The sequence below is a fragment of the Canis aureus genome, chromosome 6 (genome assembly GCF_053574225.1).
Source record: "Canis aureus isolate CA01 chromosome 6, VMU_Caureus_v.1.0, whole genome shotgun sequence".
In the NCBI taxonomy this organism is placed as follows: Eukaryota; Metazoa; Chordata; class Mammalia; order Carnivora; family Canidae; genus Canis; species Canis aureus.
The window spans coordinates 52,391,447-52,412,326 of NC_135616.1; the positions used below are offsets into that span (position 1 = coordinate 52,391,447).

General features: G+C 31.5%; 1 protein-coding gene across 4 annotated transcripts in view; it reads right to left on the reverse strand.

Moving 5' to 3' along the window:
* KIFAP3 (kinesin associated protein 3) overlaps positions 1 to 20,880 on the reverse strand; it is a 158,063-nt gene that overhangs the window by 3,840 nt on the left and 133,343 nt on the right. For 2 of the 4 annotated variants that reach the window (XM_077901603.1, XM_077901605.1), the window contains one exon: positions 9,793 to 9,922. The exons of 1 other annotated variant lie outside the window; for it this stretch is intronic. In XM_077901603.1, coding sequence (XP_077757729.1) covers positions 9,808 to 9,922 — 115 coding nt within the window. In that variant the 3' untranslated portion in view covers positions 9,793 to 9,807. Of the gene's footprint in view, positions 1 to 831; positions 901 to 9,792; positions 9,923 to 20,880 lie in introns of those variants that run through there. One more of the 4 variants, XM_077901606.1, reaches the window with a different exon arrangement.

Here is a 20,880-nt window from a genome sequence, read left to right on the forward strand (position 1 = left end):
TGTCCTCACTAGGAAACACAAGTACTCAAACAGCTGTGATACACTACTCCTGTCCTTTCCCTGTGTGACCATTCTCCTTCAGATGAAAGTTTGTATATCTGGCTATTTTTATTGGAATTTAATCTAACACTGCATGTGTGTCTCCATATGTACATATTTTCTTCCTGGTATTCCTAACCTACATAAAAAGTGGTGTGTACCTCTAGATCAGAATATGCTACTACTAAACCACTTTTTAAAAGAGGACTATGTAGTGTCATTTAACCATCATCCTCCATGTCTAGATATCATTTTTTAGATCTTTAAGTTAGAAAAGCAACAAAATGCAATCTCTTCTTAAAAATGTGTATTTCTAGTTAAAAGAAAATGGTTCCGGTTTGTGATGAAAAGACAACCAGGTAAGGCCCCCAAATCTGTCTGCTACTAAATTTTATGTCCCAAGAACAGTGATTTGGGGTACCTAGAAAGGAAAATGACAAATTCTTCATAAGAAAAAATATTTAAAATTTAACAACAAACGTAAAACCACATCTAGATTTTACCTTTACCCAAACATTTAGAAATCCAATTAGCATTCAGCAAGCAAGAGACAGGATTTTCTGTAATACTAACAAGGTGTCAAACAAATTTTTAATAGCATTCATTGTATTTCTAAACTTGCAATAATTCAGAGGGGGAAAATGAGAAATCCAGGCATGACAAGTGATACTTCACATGCAGCACGTTACAAGGGGAATAGCAGCCAGTAAAGAATCCTAGGCACTCTGAGGCTCCTACTGGCCTTCTATGCCAGAGTTGACATTCCTGTAGAGAGGGAAGAAAATCACCTACCTCTAGCTGTTTGTGAGCCTTAATTAGTGCATATTTGTAAAGCACTTTGAAATCCTTGGATGAAAAGTGCTGCATAAGTGAAAAGTATTATCATTATTTTATTAAAATTTGGTAAAAAGCAACACAAGTCTTTATCTTCTTTGAAATTCCCAAGTCAGCAAAAGGTATGCAGAGTAAATAATGTATATATTAGAGGATGTTACAAAAAATAAATAAATTACAAATAAATAAATTCAAGCCAAGTTCTCTTATCATAGGTTCACAGAATCTTTGACTTAGAAACATTTTTAGAAATACTCGAGACTACACTTCCATTCATAACATCCTTGACCAGGTCTATTGAATTCTTTACAGAACATCTCCAGAAGTGGGAATTCTCACAAGGCAGTTTGTTCCATTTAAAGGCCTGTTAAACTATTAGAAAGTTCTTTATCTTGATCTGAAATCTATTGGTTCTAGAATTACCCTCTGGAACCACAAAATAAATCAAATCTTCTCTAATATGGCTATTTTACAACTCTCATGTAATCAATCCTCATGATTGATATACTACTCATATATTAGTCTCTAGAATGTTTACCATCTCTTTTGCTCTCTAAAATAATTGATATTTTTCAATGTTTACCTTAAAATGAAGAAGTGAAAATAATATGTATCTGTACTTATTATGTGGTCTGAAACCAGCATAGAATATGAAATCCTGTTTCTGACTCTAATAATGAAGGCTAAAAATGCATTGATCTTAAATTTTTTTAAGGAGTCCTTACCACAAAATGGCTCACACTGAATGTGTATGTGTGTGTGTAGTTGTGTCCATGTGTATACACAGAGACATACATGAAATTTTCTCATTGAATTTCACCTTTTTTGGTTTGAGTCTTTCTTTAGGAATTCTATTCACCCTAAGATAACATACTTTATGACAATATATTTATAGAGGGTAGTGATTCTTATTACTACTTATTATCTATCTTTGTGATCCATGGAATAATTCTTTTGGACTTAACATAGGCTAATTTTCTTCAGAGGAAGCTTTCCAGGGTGTTATAGAGATATATGAAATGATCTGATAATAGCTTCCTAGAACAGTTTGTTCTTTTTATCCATTATTCCAATATATTGATCATAGAATCAAAATGAGTTTTATCTTCCTTTCCGAGATTATAAATTGATCAGAGTAATTTCGGCCTAACTATAATTTGTCATGAGAAATTTAGTAATATGAAATTGTAGTAGTGCAATGTAATAGTGATCCTTTTTATCCATCCACCCATCCATTAATCCAAATGGTATATGAGTTCCTACAATGTGTTAAGTAGTGTTGACAGTCAATGTTAAAAAAATGTGGTACTGAGAAGGCAATAAGATATTGTCCTTGACCAGGACTGGAGGCAACTAAACATGGAAAAAAATTCCAATAATAATATGGTGTTGTATTACCCTAGTACATTTATAAATTAATCCAGAAGACTAGAAGAGGGACAGATATTTATTTTTTTTATTTTTTATTTATTTATTTTTTTTGGGGGGGACAGATATTTAGTATAAGGTGAGAGTATATTAGAGGTATACATAAATTGTTACAAAAGAATCTAGGGGGCTAGAAAGTCTTCAAAGAAAATATGTTGTGTGTGTTTTTTTTTAAAGATTTATTTATTTATTTGAGAGTGAGTGAGTGAGTGGCACGGAGGGGCAGAGGAAGAGGGAGAGAGAGCCCCAAGCAGACTCTGCGCTGAGCACAGAGCCCCATGTGGGGTTCCATCTCAAGATCCTGCAATCATGATCCCAGCCAAAACCAAGAGTTGGATGCTTAACTGACTATGCCACTCAGGCACATTTAAAAGTAAAAATACTTTTAATGCATCTGTCACTTCCTAACTATACCTACATTTATCTGTATATCCTTTTGCTTTATTTCCTATGAAACTATAAGTCTCATAAAGGAGTAAAGACTGTCACTGTCTTATTAATTGCTATATCACTAGCAGTTAGCATTGTATCTGACACAGAGTGGGCATTCAAAAAATATTTTATTTTATGAATGGACGAATCTAGAAGGACAAGTAGGACTTCACAAGTGAAGAGAGAGAATTCCTAATGTGGCAGCTTCAGCAAGAGAGAGAGAAGTCGCTGAAGAATAGCAACTGGTTTGTTATGCTTAAATTCTTAGGTTTACGATGAAAGCAAATGGCAAGAGATAAGGCTAGAAAGGGAGGTTAAGATTGGATTTTGAAAGCTCTTCATATGCCACGCTAACTATATACTTCTGGAGAGTTCTTTGTGGTTTTTAGAAAGGGGACAACTTACTTCTGTGTTTTAGAAAGATAACTCTGGTAACTATGGGTGTAAAGAGACAAAAGCATGGAGAACATTTAAGAGAATATCACAGCTGTCCATGTGTGAAGTATTGAGAGCCTGTAGAGGCAATGGAAGAAATAACAATCAAACATGCTACATTTCCTGACAAAAATGGTATTTCTTCTCTTTTGAAATGGTTCTTTTAGTTATACTTTTACCACTTGGGAAATGAGAATGAAGGCAAAGTGTTTCAAAACTGGCTGAAATTTTAGAGGTTATAATTAATAGGAATGAAACAATTTTGTCCCTTTACTGTGGGAATATGCTTCATCAAATAACTAAGAGGCTGTGGTATTCCATGCAGATGAAATCAGACTGTAGAAGTAGTTTGTCTTTTTTATTTTATTTTATTTTATTTTATTTTATTTTATTTTATTTTATTTTATTTTATTTTATTTTATTTTATTTTTTTAGTAGTTTGTCTTTGAATTCAATAGGTAGGGCTGGACTATTCTGGCAGAAGAGAACAGTTTTTTTCTTGAAATACTTTTACACAGTAATAAAAGAAGTATAGATAGAATGAGACAATACCGATAAGATAATACCTACCAATACATGTATTATTTTATTATTATTATTTTTATTTACAATACATGTATTAGAGATCTAAATGCTTGTAATTTATAAACCAACCACTAGATGGAGAGCTTGTCTTATCACTGAGTGTCATTTACTTTTATAAAGTTAAAGCAAGTCTTATCATTTAAACTCTCAGCATATTTAACAGTGATAGAATGTGGTTTCCAATGGTTTCTCATTTGGTCAATCTAATCATTTTATAAATTGTGAAATAATTTAGTGAGAGTTAAATAGGAGTATTCACATGCAAAAAAAATTCTGATTGTGGGGGCCCATGAAAATGACAGAAGATGCTGATAGGCTTGGACACAGAAATATGTAATGCACGTGCATGTTAAGGTACTACTACTACTATATGACAGCTTCTGAAGTTTTCATTGAACTTGTCAGAAGCACCTTTTCTATGAACTTATATGTAATAAATATTCTTTTAGGTTGCTGAAGGTGTTACTTATTGAACCTGAGCCTTTGTATTACTGAGATGAGCACAATTAAGCAGTTTTTTGATAAGCTTTACCAATATATATCAAGTTTAGCTGTTATTTTCTATTTAGTTTTTATTCTTAACCTTTTATATGCATGAGTATCAATTTCCCTTTTATTATGATAAAACTTAATGGCTAATCAATCTTAAAGAATCACATTTTAGTGAAATAAAACCAAGTAATATTTTTCCAAAAATCAAGGGCAAATGATATGAGTAGTAGGAGGTTTTACTTAAAGTATTCATCTAGAATTTATTTAAAAATATATTTTTAAAGACATCTTATTAGTTTTAAGAAGAAATATACCATCTTGGGGATAGAGCCTGTCAATTTAGTTACTATACTAAGATGCTTCAGATAAAAACTTGTAGTAATTATGGAAGAAGCATGTGTAAAATAGTCACTGATTTATTCCAAATGGTAAAGAAATTCCATTTCACTGATGCTCCTCTAATTTCACTTAATTCACACTTCTCTTATAATGCATCTTAATCTGTTTAACTGATCTCCAGTGGCTATTTTAATTATATTTTTTATGTGGAGATGTTATAGTTGGCCCTTTTCATATTATACCATTGCATTAATTTTCTAAATTCCTTTTTATCTTTAAAAATTTTATAGTGTAATTGAGATCCTTCTATTAATTCCAGTTCTTGGGCATCCTAACTCTTAAATGTTTTGTCTGACAGTTCAACTTCATGAGTCCTTTCCCTTCATGAGCTTTACAATTTTTTATTATGTTCAACTTCTAGTTTCTTTTATTTATTTTTGCCTGTCTGTTGGCCCTTGAACTTGGAAATATTTCTACAGAGAGGTTCTGTATATGCTTATATCAAGGCCCTGGGGATTCCACTATCCTGAAACAATTTTAATAATTTCTTGATTTGGGGTTCCCTGAGTTAGGTGAATAACATAAATTCTGAACCTATTCATGCACATGGGAAAGCTTGTGATTTCTCCTTCCCTTGGATGGCTATCCTCCTAACCTAGGACCTTGGGGCAGAAGATAAATTTTAGTCACTTATCTAGTCTGGTGAATTGAGATCATTTAGTCCTTTTTTCAAATAAGAAAAAGGCAGCCCACTGAAATTCTAGGCTTTATATAGGGTACTCAGTTTCATTTTCCTATGCTATATAACCTATACCTAGTTGAATATATTCTTGTGGGTGGTTATTTTGTGTGTGTATGTGTATCACCTGGGGTGTTTATTTTCTTTGTGAATTTGGCCATGAATTATAAATTTTTGTTACATTTTATCAACCTTTTCCATATGTGTATATGGGGAGGGGGGCTTCTAAGTCAACTCAAACTAGCCGAAGTCCCTTCCATTTTGCTTCTATTATTCTGCTCTGCGAATTCAAGAAAAGGATCTATCAACCTTGTATTCCTGTGACTCAGAACTGGCTTGCTTGAAGAGAACAATGACTTGAGAGAAAAAACTGGACCCATGAGAACATATTTTCTTTTTCCTTATTTGTAGCAAGTAACAGGATAAATACTCTCATAGGTGCCTAATGAAAGCTGTCAGATGCGATTATCAAGCTAAAGTGAATATTTACTCAAACCTATAATGGTCTCAAACTTTTTATAATAATCTTTTAATGAAAGTATACCATCCAGTCATCCTTAACTTATATTTCTTCAATTAAGTGCAAGGACTTCTTGAAATTGGCAGTTCTATAATATCAAGCAATGCCTCATTTCATACCACCAAAAGTTAAGAGAACTTACTGAGCTGCTTAAGTAACCCCTAGGTCAATAAACTGAGTCATTAGCACCTCCTTTGAATAATTGTTTGTCTGTTACTGGTTCAACATTTATATAATCTGTCATAATACCTTGGTTTTTTAAGGTACGAAAATTACTGCTGTAGGCTTAAAGTAGAGAATATAACATAAGTAGCAATGTTTTCACAGTGATAGTTTAACCATACTGTCTGGTACTGAGTGAGTTAAAGCCTGAACACCACAGCTAATTACTATGTAATGCTAACCTTAGTTGCTGGTTCATTTTGAGACTCTTTAAAATATGAACTGTGTATTTTACCCCTATGCACTCTCTTAATGATTTGTTTTTTTAGACTGAAATCACTTCCAGCCATCAGTTATACTCTTGGTCTCTACATATGCACTTCTCCAAGCACAAATATTTCTTTTTCCTATTGGTCTGCCAGCCCTGTCAGAGCAAATTTCACTTTAAACTAAATGCTATGATACTTAAAACCTCTTGGATTACTCAGGCTGCTAGTGTGATCTATGACCTTCCAAGAATGACAGCTGAACTTTCCAATTTGCTTATACTGCTTGGGGAACTAGAAAGCACATGCCAAATAGGAAAATGTTTCTGATGTTGAACAGAGAGAAGTTCTTGTTGGAGGTGGGAGCAGGAGACTATTAAGTACTGAAAAATACTAATAAGAAATGAAAAGAAACTAAACATGCTGCAAAGTCTAAGACCTTGAGCATAATTCAAAAGTTAATATTAGTACTAAAAACTTTTCAGTTCAGTAAAAAATATATACAATGACCCTCAGTTACTGTAATTTAAGCACCATCCAGAATCTTAAAGTGACAATGTATTATGAAAGTGAACAAGATCAAAAGATGGAAGAGAATCTAAAATTATCATGAGTGCTATGCAAAATGGGCTATATCAATTCATCTTTCTTTATGAGACAAAAATCTGACATGCAAACACAATCAGAGTAAATATGGCTACCTAACATGCATGCTACATACCACTCTTTCATAAATGAAAAATTAACATTAAGCTTCTGTTAAAATCTTGTCTTCAAAGTCTTTAAATAAATAGTACAGTTTGGGGATATTTTGATATATTTTAAAACTTTTCACTTTTGTTTAGTACCTAAGAGGTAGACAAGTGTTATTAAAAAAAACAATCTCAAAAAATTCTATCAAATATAAGAAGCTTAACGTAAAGTTTCCATTTATGTCATAGTCTACTTACTCATTTGTCTCAATAATTTTTAGGCTAAAAAATATCAAATGATGGTTGATAAGTAAAGACTTATTTTGGTACCTAAAATCAAACCAAATGATATTTTTCTAAAATTGAGGGCACAAGTAAAGATAATAGAAACTATATTGAAATAAATTAAAAGTGCATATTTTTAAATAGCTAAGCATGACAGTGTGAAAATTTGATCCAAAATAATATTTATAATATTAAATGTAAAACTAAAAGGCACTGCCTTACATTATTATGATATTTTAAAACATCTATTTTGGTCAGTGTTATATAAAATACTTCCAGCTGCTAATTCAGCAATTTCAATAATCACTACAGGTCAGATAAATGTTTCATAGTATATTTGGTGTCCTCTAGAGCATTTGAAATCTCAGTATATTGTAGAATATGATAGCAATTGCATTTGTCACTAGACGAACAGGTACTAAGAAAATTTCTACTCTTAAATTTCATGAGCTCTCTTGTCCTTGAGAATATATTTGTTATAGGTCTGCAAAACAAAAACAAAAATAGTTCATTTTCTACTTATGTCTAAGGCTAATTTTATTTTTATTATTTTTATTATTTTTTATAAATTCCCATCAAGTGCCTCCCTCAGTGCCCGTCACCCAGTCACCCCCACCCCCGCCCACCTCCCTTTCTACCACCCCTCATTCATTTCCCAGAGTTAGGAGTCTCTCATGTTCTGTCTCCCTTTCTGATATTTTCCACTCATTGTTTTCTCCTTTCCCCTTTATTCCCTTTCACTATTTTTTATATTCCCCAAAGGAATGAGACCATATAATGTTTGTCCTTTTCCGAATGACTTACTTAAGGCTAATTTTAGATTGTCAAGATATGGACTGATTGAAGTCATTCTGTTCAACCAAATTGTAGTCTTATGATGAAACAAGGTATTTCTAGATCATCTCCACAGAATAAGGCCAAGCACCCTTTGGAAACACGCTGCATTGATACCAAGCAAATTCAATGTAGATTGGAATGTATATGATACTAACAATTACCTTTCTGACTTTATACCCTATTACCATATTTTAAAGTTATTTTCAAAGCAACATAAGAAAACAGGATACTTTTTTTCCCTTTATCACTGACATGCATGGATATTTCTTCTCCCTTAAGAACTGGAAATTATACTTATTAGCAAAACTAACTTAAGTATGAACTTATCAAGAACTCCTGAATTTTATTAAAGTTAGTGGGGTGCAATGACCTCAAAACCAGAATATCTGGATATGATTTCTGCTTCTAATGATATAACTTGTTATAGTCTATATCTGTAACTGTCATAATTTTTTTTTTGTAGAATAAAAATAATCACTATCCCTTTTAAATGCCTTCAGATTATTATACTTCCAAGTCTCTTACAAGAACAGCACAGACTCATATATTTGGCGTTGTTATTGTTATGACATATGAAAATGATAGACCCTTCCCTAAAAATACTTATGAAATTCTGGCTCCTGTTGTAAAATCTAGACAGTTAAGACATACTCTATCATTTTTGGCATGCTTCTTACACATGCTTTCTGTTTGCTTTTATAGGGCTATTACATAATTCATAGAGATTTATGCTTACACATAGGCAACTAATTGTTATTGCACTTAAAATAACGCCATGGCCAATCATATCTTCCTTTTACCATACTGAGAGTAGACTGCTTGTACAAATAAGGTTATTCGATCAAAACCCTTCATATTCTATATCATGATTGATGCAAATGATGCAACACATGTTGGGATGAAAAATACTGGGAATGTCTTTTTACATGCTTCTTTACCTTATTTTATATTCAGTCAGTTTATTTTGAGAGTAGTAAATCAAGGGTAAGGTTTTTGGTTATTCCACACAAATCATCACTTCCCAAACTGCACACATTTCTGTACTCAGGTTTACTGCTGTTTGAAAAGGGCACAGGTCATGCATGTGTGTAGGATAGAGTATTTCATTCTGTGATGTTCATTATCTTGGGGTTGTGCCAACCTGACAACCTGGGACTTATAAGCAAAGCTGGGCAACTATGAGGAGAAATCTTCAGGGAGATGGGAATGCACCAACCATACATTTTTGAGATTATAGACAGTATAGGGTTTTAGGCAATATTTCAAACTATCATATAGGTGTATCTGTATTAGTTTTTTTCAAGTATGTAGGACAAGGAAAGATTACAAATTGATTTATTTAAAATGACTACAGTGCCCATTTGAGATGCCAAATAGTACCCTCACCTCAAGACTTCAGGGGAAAAAGTCAAGATGCAACTGTAAGAAATTGTAATAGTTTCCTTTTTCCCCTTGTGTATACAAAGAACAAATTAAATTACAATAGTCCAATATTTATAAAGTCCTTAAAACCCAGAAAACTTTTTATAAAAACTTTTTGAGACTTTTAAGAATTTCTGGATTTTCACCACCTCAAAAAAGATCTTAGTATGATGTTTGAATGGGGTTTCTTGTATCAATTTGAAAAGATGTAATTTTTATGTTACAGTTGCAATTTAAAGATTTACTTGCCTAACTATGTTCATAGAAGCCTCCTCTCATCCTTTCACATTTGAGGGGCTCTTAATTAGCCACATGATACTGTTCACACAAAGGTGTGGATTCCTTTTTAAGATTATATTGCCTTTTAATTTCTGATAGGCCAATATGAAGGTACTTTGTTTTTGTCTGGAAAAACCTGAAATGGAAAGAGTTTCTGAAAAACTGGGATGTATTAACTATAGATCAAGCTAAACAAAGAAAATAGGCTTAATTTATATGATATTACCTGAGATACAATGCAGATTTATGATCACATAAGAGAAGATATTCAGGAAATCATTAATTATGGTCCTGTTTGAGTCTTTTCAAAAGACTATTTTATAATCTTTAACTCAATCAAAAAGCATAAGAAAGCATTTGTTGATTGTGCCTCTCTAGTCTGAAATGAGACTAGAAATATGTAGCTTTTACATAAAAACCAACATTCACCAATAATTGACTGTTAACAATTAAATTCACCAATAATTGACTGTTAACAATTAAATAGAAGTATACAGTTTAGAAAATTACTAATAACTCTCTTGAGATATAAAAACAAAGTAATATTTGAAAATTGATTCTACTACAGACTGTCCCACTTGTCTCTCTGAAGTAGGTCTGAGTTCTATTTAATTGGTAGAGGCACTAAGCAGTTATGAGATTACCAAGTGGTTTGGGTCACTACTGAAAGACAGCATACTGGCCTAAAATTCTTACAGGATTGTAATCTACAGGATTATAGTTCATAATTAATTCCCTTAACTCCAAACATCTCCATTTCCAAATAACCACCAATGGAGGTTTACCGCCATTTTTTTGTTGTTGTTCATTTTTTTTTTTTTTAATGAGAAAACCTGATACGAATCCTTTGCAATCGAAACCTCTTTCAATTAAAAGTTTTGAGAATTCATCAATAATTATGTCAGTGTTAAAAGAAGTTCAAAGACTAAAATGTAGTGTCATGTGTTCCCTTGGGAATATCTATCAGCCTATCCACATACCTACCATGTAAAATAAAGTTTCTACTCAGTAAACCTTTGCTCACGAGATCAGAGGCATCAGAAATCAACATTCACATCAAACTCTTTGATATAACGGCTCTCCTCAAATATTGCAATTATTCAAATCATGCTTTGTAGGACACTGATGTGTCTATAAAGAGCATTGTCTCTATCACAAAGCCATAACAAGTTTCTGTCTAGACTAATCCTCCCAAAGTGCTTATCATTCTAATGAATTAACTAAATTTTAGGAATTACAGGACTATCAAAGCATGATGTTTTATTAAACAGCCTATATAATTCAAGAGGTTATATATTTCAATAATAATGTGATTATTTGTCAAGTATTGCACTGCTTACGTTAAAATGCAAAAAAATCTGAATCTTTCACTCTATTTTCTTTGTTGTCTAAGAAATTCATCACAATCTTTAAAATTTTTAATTTTTTTTCCAGCTTTGAGATACAATTGACATGTAAGATTATCAGATTATCTGATTTTTAAAAAAATATTGAAGGTATAATATACTGTAATGGAAGTTAAGAAATAGCAATATTTCAAATAGCATACTCTTAAGATACTGTTTATTAAGATAAAGTGGCATTCTTTTCTAAAGACTAATTCTGTGTCCGCTAAAGATTACAGACAATTCAGAAATGTGTAATACAGGGATGTCTGGGTGGCTCAGCAGTTGAGTGTCTGCCTTTGACTCAGGGTGTGATCCCAGAGTCTCAGGATGGAGTTCCGCATTGGGTGGGCTTTCTGCGTAGAGCCTGCTTATCCCTCTGCCTATGTCTCTGCCTCTCTCTCTCTCTCTCTCTGTGTCTCTCACAAATGAATAAATAAAATCTTAAAAAAAAGAAATGTATAATACACTTATTTATTCATTTATTTAATCAAGGTTTGGAAATAACATAAAAATGGGCCAGAACATGTATTAGACCATCCATGTCCAAATACTGGCAATGTACTTAGTATTAATTCCTTAATTCCCTTCCTAAGCCTGCTAATATATTACCCTGAAATGTTTTCAAAGAAAGAAAGTTGATACAAAGAATAATAAATAGGATACTGTAACTCATCTCAAAAATTATATTTTAACCTGAACTATAAGCTTCTCAAAGGGAAAATGATTATTTCTTATTGATCTGTATATCCCTAGAGCCCATCCAAGTGCTTGTCAATTAAAAAGGTTACTGAGTAAAGGAAAATTTAAGTGTTAAAACATTTAATGCACATCCTTACCTTGACAATATCTTTATTTTACACTCTATAAAGGTAATTTCATTTGTCATTTCTCTATAATTTCATTAAATTTCTTTAAGTAAAAGTTTAGGGTATCTTTTGGAGATAACAAAATAACCTCCAACAGCATATGTGCTAAACTTCTGATGTACTGATTACCAACAGGTGATTATTTAAGACCCATTATTAGGAAATAAACAATATCAAAGAAACCCCTTATTCATTTTAAGTATGATATAGAATTTTTTTCTAACAGAACTAAGCTATTTGGTAAGAAAACTAATGTAAAGCTTGTAATATTGGGACATTACAAGTTTCTCTTGGCAATACATTTTTTTACAGTAGAGAATGCTTACATTCAATACAGATGAGTACTTCTTAGTAGATTCAAATAGATATGTAGTAATATAATACACGGGTACTAAGAATTTAATTCAATCCTAACTACAAAGGCAAGTATCTTTATCTGTATAAAGTATTGCAATACAAAAGACAGTTTTTTTAAATCTTATATAGGTTATTCAAAATTTTCCCATATAGCATAAGTTCCTATCCCAAATTTTAAAATACAAGCATATTATATATATTGATTAGATATTAATAAATACTATGCATTGTACATTTGAAAGAATATTGAAATAGTAAAGATTAAATCTAAAATTAAGACATTATAACAAAAAAGTTAACATTGAAAACAAAATACAGCATGGGAAATGAAGTAAGACATACGATATATTTGAGTAACAGCTCTGACCCTTATAACTCATTTATAAAATAAACATGTACCCAGAGGCTAGTGTATGCCAGGCACTGTAGATATAACTTTGAATAAGAAAATCTAAGTTCCTGGTCTTCTGGAGACTACATTCTTGTGGAAGGAGGTAAATAAACAAGTGAGCCACAAAACAGATGATTAGGGTGCTAACGCAGTAACTACAGGATGGGGGAAAAAGAGCTGCTTTGATGGTTTTGTCAGAAAAAGATTCTCTGAAGTAGTAGTATTTGAAGAAAAGGAACAAACCAATAGATACTCCAAAGTCTATGGCTTGACTTACGGAATGATGATGACATTCACTGAGATGGGAGATTAGGGGAAGGACTTATTTGCATGTAGGAAATCAAAGTTACATTTGATGATTTTATGAAACATGCAATTGGATCTGTTAAATAGTGACAGGAATGGTTGGTGCTCAGAGAAGAGGTCTCAGATAAAAACATAAGCTTATAGTTAGTATTTAAGGCCATGGAATCTAGATGAAATCCTTTAGGTAGTGGTAGTGTTGTAGAGAACAGAGCTGAAACCCTAAAGCAAGCATTGTTAAGGTGAAAAGGAAGAGGAATATCCAGTACAGAACATTGGAAAGGAATGGAGAAGAGCTTAGAGGAAAATCAGAGAAGTGGGGTATCTTGAAAGATGAGAGATTCAAAAAGCAGGGCTTTGACATCTGTGTCAAACATTGCTGAGTTAAAGATGAGAAAGGTCCACTGGATTTGGCAGTATGAAAATGGTGATTTCAGACTAGAGAACCTGAAGGGTAGATGGGAGTCTTTTGAGGAGTATTACATGAAGGGAAGTGAGAAACAAAAAGTGGGTAAAATGTGATGTGGGGGTTTCCAGACTATGATTATATGTTGGCAAGAATGACCCAAGAGGGGAAAAGAAGGGTGGCATGAGAGAAGTCTTTGGGAAAGCAAGAATGACTGACTGAACAAAATGAATGGATTGGACTTTGAAAAAAAGGACACTTTCTTCATCATAACAGAAGGGAGAATGAAAGATGGGTAAAAATAAGATATTAAGTGGTAGAATGATAACTGTGAGCAAGGTGCTTTACTTCATAAACTTTGGTTTTCTTAATGTCTTCTTCCCTTAGCTGTTGTTATGATTAAATTAGATAAAGAATGTGATAAACAACAATCAGCATACTGCCTGGCACTCATTAAATGTATTTCAATAAATACCATCATTATTAATCAACATATCTTATTGTAGTCAGATGCAACCATTTTAGAGAGTAACTTTTCAAATAATACAATTCGAATAAAGATTAAATTTGTATGGTATTTGAAGCCTGTGTTGTTTCTATTCCTTTCCAGTAGTTTCATTTAAAACTGGACTGGCCTGTGCATGTTTCAGAAACAAACTTTTTCGAGGAGATTCACTTATTTAAGATTTTTTCTTTAAAGAACAACAAAAATTTAAAAAAATTAATGTTTATTTTGTGCAGAAATTTCTATGGGCTTTCAAATACAGAATTCTGGGTAGGTTATGGACTAAAGGTCTGACACAGAAAAACAAAGAAACAGACTATAGAACAACCTTCCATACTAGATACAGAGGCTAAAATTTTATTTCAGCCTCAATAATTTTTTTAACCTGAAACTACAATGTTCCAGTTTAAGTACACATAGACAGGCTTATTGCAAAACACAATAATTCTAAGAGAACAAACTAAAATTTTAAAGCTCAACATTTCTACATTATATGTTAACACCTGCTGGAAAGGCCTAGGGCCTTTTAAAATTTTCAAGCCACTCCTTTCCTACCCTCTTTTCTTCTTGTGGTAATTAGCAACTGACACTTTTCCCAAAGAAGGTCCTCCCTCTGTTTTATTAGGAGATGTGACTTTACTGCCTCCCATTTAGAAATATTCTCTTCAATACATTTTTAGTCACTGTTTTTATGACAGTGCTCTAAATCAATGAATGGGTATTATGCAGTGTTGATTTATATACCAACAGTTTGATTCTTATGAGAGTAGAAATGCCTTACTCTGTGAAAGCAGATGGCTGTAACAGAACTGTGAATTTAATAGTGAGAAACTAAAAGCAGATTTCTTTCTTTTATATCTAATTTATTTTATAATATATCATATTTATATGTGTACACATGATCTATATAAACATATAATATCAGTTAAGTATATTTATCAATGGCTATCATCTAAAATGGCCTCTAAGTGTGAATTTCTTGAGAGGGAAGTTAAGTTCCAGTTGCCAACTACAAAACAAGACAGAAGAAAAGATTAAAGGTGTAAGTGAAATAAAGTTAACAATATACACTAACTGAATCAAATAATGCCTCAACAGAGATTTCACTGTAGCCACAAAAGAAAAAAATATAAAATTTTATTGTACTTCAGTATGAAGATGTATGCATTTGATAATGTACAAAATCAGCTTGCTTAATGTTGATTTGAATTTCTATCAGTTTATTCAATGGATATTTATAATATTACCAAGTATGACCCATTTGTTTAAGATGGTTCAGTAGATACTTATAAAAAATGTTACTTTTACTAAAAAAAGTTATTTTTACTTTAAGAACAGCTCTTATAATGTAGAGATCAACTTTTTTGAAATCCTTTAAATTCCATTAAAAACTACAGAATCTTCCTTATAATCAAAAGTGAAAAATAATGTTCTGACTTATTAAATAAACTCATTAAGTAAATATTTATGTTGAAATGGAACATAAAACATAATCAAAATAATAACAAATCAGCTTATTTTATTTGAAAAGAAAGGAAGGCTTCATCAGTCAAAAGTATTAAATAGGACCCAATCTGAAACTCAATGATGGTATATACACATGAGCACCCACTTCTTCACCCCTCCTCCCCAACACATGCACACCTTTCTCCTCTCAGTTTATTAACATTCTAAATCTTTCTCCCAGCTTTGGCTTTGCAACCACTTACTTGATAAAGTAGGTCACTTAAAAAGGAAGAAAGCCCAATAAAATGAATTACAAAGACAACAAGATTAAATTGATTGCACTGTTTTCATACACTGTAGCTAAAATTTTGCAAATATGCAGTTGGCTGTGGTTTGGCATTTAACAGCATGCGATCAGTAAGGAGGAGGAAATTTTATTCTCATTAACTGTTGCAGATTTACTGCAGTGAAAAAGGGCTATGTAACCCGAGATGTGACAGTACAGAAAGATCAAAGCCATGGACTGGAAACTAAATAAACCCTCTGGCTACTTCCTGCAAGGAAAATTCACTTTGGCAATGTAAAACAGAGCCCAGTTAAAAACTACTCTCAGTTTTATGAGCTGTCATAGCAGCTCAAGTGGTTTGGATCGGCTGAGTTTAGAACATTATATTTCCTTGTTTTTGTCTTAGATACTTCTGTAAGCAGTTTTATAGGCCCCCTCCCCCTTTTTAAAACACAATAACCAAAAAACTTAAAAAAAAAGGCAACTCTTTTCTTTTGGTTGAAACTGAGAAGGTAACCACTAAACTTATTAAAGCATGCAGGTCTTCATTTGCACATTCTTTTCTCATTTACTACAGTTTAATATTTTGCTCTTAGATTTATTTGGCAATTATACATATACTTTAATAATTCATCTGCAATCTATACAATTCCTATTCAAAATAAGTGCAAATCAGTTTACAGAACCCATATGGCTCATATCTGAAGAGTGAGCTATTTGTAATAGCACATCTGGAAGGACTATGGGCAATATGGGAAATATGGGAATTAATTAATATTATATTTAAAAACCTATTTGCTCTAGGCTTCATGTTTTTTTAAAAAACAAATAAAAATATTTGGTTGAACATTTCTAATATAAGGAATTTTTAACAATTGTTCATGAATACTTAAATCACGTTAAATCAAAACACAGATGAGCTACAATAAATCAACCTTAAATGAGAAAATATCTCTGAGTTTAGGAGTAAGCTCAATATCAACAAGTCCCGATTTACAGGAAATAAGAGATGACATGCTGTGTTTTCCTCTGCCTTATTTTTCTGGAGGGGATGGTGGTGTTTATCAAATAAATAACTTATAATTTTGTTATTTTCATTAGAATGTCAGTAAGCAAGTCTTTATAATAGTGATTTATATTCCATTTCCTTAAAACCCCCCCCCAAATCCTTTTTTTTAAAAACTAAGAGCATGTCATAAAAGCAGTCATCTTTGCTGACAGACTTTCTACTTTCTTTCCATTTAAATTTACAACTAATTTTTATATATTGGTAGAGTCAACAAAAATGTGGTTAATAAATATAAAAAATGTATAAACTTTAACACTAGACAATCACTCTTAAAAGGTGGTGATATAATTAACTTCCCAGTCATGACTGGATTAACTCCCATGTCATTTCTTCTAGTACAAAGCTACACCATAATTGATGTGTTAACATTTTTATAGGATCTAGTCATAGATTACTTTTTTTTTATTTATAGACTCAGTTATGCTGACTTCCATCTAAATAAAAGTTCTAATAAAGTGACAATAAATTTGGTTTTCTTTGGGAGCATCTTTGGACTTTATATACAGCTAACATGTATGCCTCCCAAAACTCTGCTCAGATCGCCACGCTGAAAATTACCACAAACTTAATGAGGATAGTTTTGTTGCCAATTTCTTCTCTTGCTTCTAAATTTCCAAAGGAAAGTTAATCACTTAAAATACTTTTCCAAGTCAGGAGTGTAACTTCTCTAGGATAAAACATCTTCCCAAGTTTCCAGGATTCTAAGCCTTGAATTTTGGCCTGTATTTCTAGATTTCAGTAAAGTTTACAATTTGCTAATGCTGATGTGTGATAATCTAATAAAATCTGGCCTTAAAAGTTATGGGCCCAATTTACTAATAAAACCTAATTCAATTCTCCTTGGGAAATGCAAATCATTAGTGTCCAAGCAGCAGAACCAAATTTCCTTGCCTTTGTTCAAGGCCAGAAAGAAGCTGTCTATAAAATGTCTAAACAAATAAGATAATTAAGACCAATATATGAGGATTCGTGTACAGGCTTAAAACAACAGCATCATATATATAAACATTTATATCAGTTAATTAGTTAAATAAATGATATGCATGAGACATTGACCCTTATAGACTGAGATTATTTTACTCATTTCATCCTCATTTTTTATATGACTAGATTATTATGTGGAGAACTTAATGAACTAGTAAGTACCTAAAAGAATTTAACAGTAGTGAACTAATTAATGTGTTACTATATTTTTAGCAACTTGTCTCCAAGAATCTGAAGCACCAAACTGCAATAGACAATGTCAAATGTATTAAAGCAAAGTAGGTAAACAATATTGTGCTGCATAACAAAAGCTACATATCTTACTCTGAATTTTAATAACATTTACTCCAAGACACTCTAACATACAGTTCACTGTTAGAGTAATAAATTTGCTTGCCTTTTGGAGGCCATAATGGTATAATAGTAAAGGCTTCACTTTTTATTAACTATCTGGTTTTGGACGTCCCTTAAAAATCTATAAGCCTTCATTTCTACATTCATTAAAATAGGGACAATACTATTCTTTCCCTTATCTACTTCACACACTATTGATGATCAACTGAAATGTATGATGATATAAATGCTAACTAAATACACATTATTGGTTTTTGTATACTTTTAGACCAAAAAAAAAACTTAAACATTTTATTCCTTAAAACTTTTAGAAGGCTCCTAGGACATTTCATCTTCTGAAATAAACAAACAAAAAACCTGGCAGAATTGCCCTTGGGAGTATTTAGAAAGAAAAATGCAATTTAATGTATGAATTACAGCAAGGGTCTCAGAGTGTAAAAACCATTTATTGTCATTGGTTTAATTTTCAGAACTGTGTTACATAAATATTGCCACTCTTGTTCTCCTGTTTTCACCATCCCACAAGTTTAAAAGTAAAATTTCATTAACTTAGATATAATTTTACTTGTCACAGTATTATTTCTTATAAATGGTTTTATTCATTTTAAGAAATTTCACCATACATTTCTGATTGGTTACTATTGATGAAAGGAGGAAGAACTTAAAATTATTACTATATAGCACTAATTACTAAGCTTGAAATACATGTCTACATATATTAAGAACAATACTATTTGGATAACCAAATACAATTGTAATAAATATTTGCACAGATCTAGTTATTTTTAGACTAAATCATATAACCTGAAACAGAGCAACTTTTAAAAGTAAATAGAATATAGTCTGTTACCCAACCCTATCAGTTTCTTCTATACAGAGATTCTACTCTAAGTGTCTTAATCATGATTTAACACAATTGCATTTAAACTAAGAAGTAACTCTTGCAAATACCCTAAATTAGATACAGCTAAGAACAAATATTAGAGACTATGCAAATGTGTATGCCAAGAACAGAGAGTCAATAAAATATATACTAATGCCTTGTGTATCAAACCATTCAGTAAGTTTTTATTTTTTAATACTATACATTCTTTAGTAATAGGCTTATCTTAAAATGAAAATGTTTATATATTAAGATTATATCAATGAATCTCTTGTCATAATGTTTCAATACATGTAAATGAATATAAATGGAATGACCAAATACTCCAAGCATACTGTCAACTTTCATTACTAGAAATCAAAGATGTGGCAGTGGTATGTATACTCACTTTTACGCTATCAAAACATTATAGGTGAATAACATTTTTTTAAAAAGAATTTTCAATAAGAAAAAAATCAAATTAAAAGATCTCTGTAGGCAATTCTTTAAAAAAGTGGAGAATTTAATGTTAAATGATTACCTACTGCTAAATATACCTATTTTTACCTATTTTGATCTTCATATTTATGTTCTTAAATCAGAACACTGGTGTAATATAATTTATGAATAAAATCATGTGGCACAAAAGCAGGTGCTAAAAATAACATATACTCCACAATTAGATAGGTGTACACTACACTCCCTACACTCAGTGACATACGCTTTGACACAGGATAACTTATTTATCTGATGCTTATTCCTGATTATTTCATAAGGATAAATCATTAGGAATGAAGTTACAGGGCTATAGGAAGTGAACAATGTAAGGATCTTGTTTTCTATTACCAAATACATTTCACAAAGGTTTTATCCATTTAAATTCCCGCAGGGGTGTATCAGAGTACTTCTTTGCTCCTATGTGTGGGTATTAGTATTAAAAAAATTTTTGGCAATTGATAGGTGAAAATGGAATCTGGTTGCTTTATTTTGTAACCACCATGTCTGGAAAAAATTACTAAAGTAAGCCAGAGTTTTTTTTTTTGTTTTTTTTTTTTTTTGAGTTTTTTTTTTTAAAGGCTTCTAATGAATGTTCTCTGAGAAAAATCAATAGGAAATTAGTAAATAATAAGCTATAATATTTTTTGATAAAAATTTAATAACACTAAATAAAGCAGTATTTTAGTTAATTATTATCTTTTAAAAGATTTCATAAATGTATACCAATTCATTTAGATCTTAAAATGCTGCTGAACAAATGGCTGGTCTCAATGTCTATCAAAAGAATTATTTCTAGAGGATCTTTTGCTTTTTTTTGATCCTTCTATATAATTTCTATACTACTTACTCATTAATGAAGGTCATTAAATTTTTTTAGAAAAGTTTGGGTTATCAATTAAAATTGATATAGGACTTATCAAAAAGAAGGTATTTTATGGCATATTTACGTTCCTCTCAATATAAAAGAACTTCTTGACTAGCCAAATAAAGACAGTAATTTGATTTCTTTTGAATAACTGCTTTGAAATAATCTCATATAGTTCTAAAAATAACATGTAGTTCTATAAACACTACACAATGGCATTTAGACTAAGAATATGTAATGTTGAGGTTACTTTTTTTCAAGTGAAAAAACTAAGTAGCTGAGTATAATTAAAGTGGCCTGAAAGCTAAAGAAATAAGTCTAATTTTGACATGTAGAGTCTTTGTCTTAGGAAAAATTATACATTTAAAAATTTGGGTAAAAGATTATTTTTTATGTATTAAGAAAATAATTTGTTCTATTTGGGATGATTTTTAAAAGCACAACTACCATTTCAACTGTGATTTAATGTTTGAAAAAATAAATTAGAATGGACTAAAAAGTGTGTATGTATGTA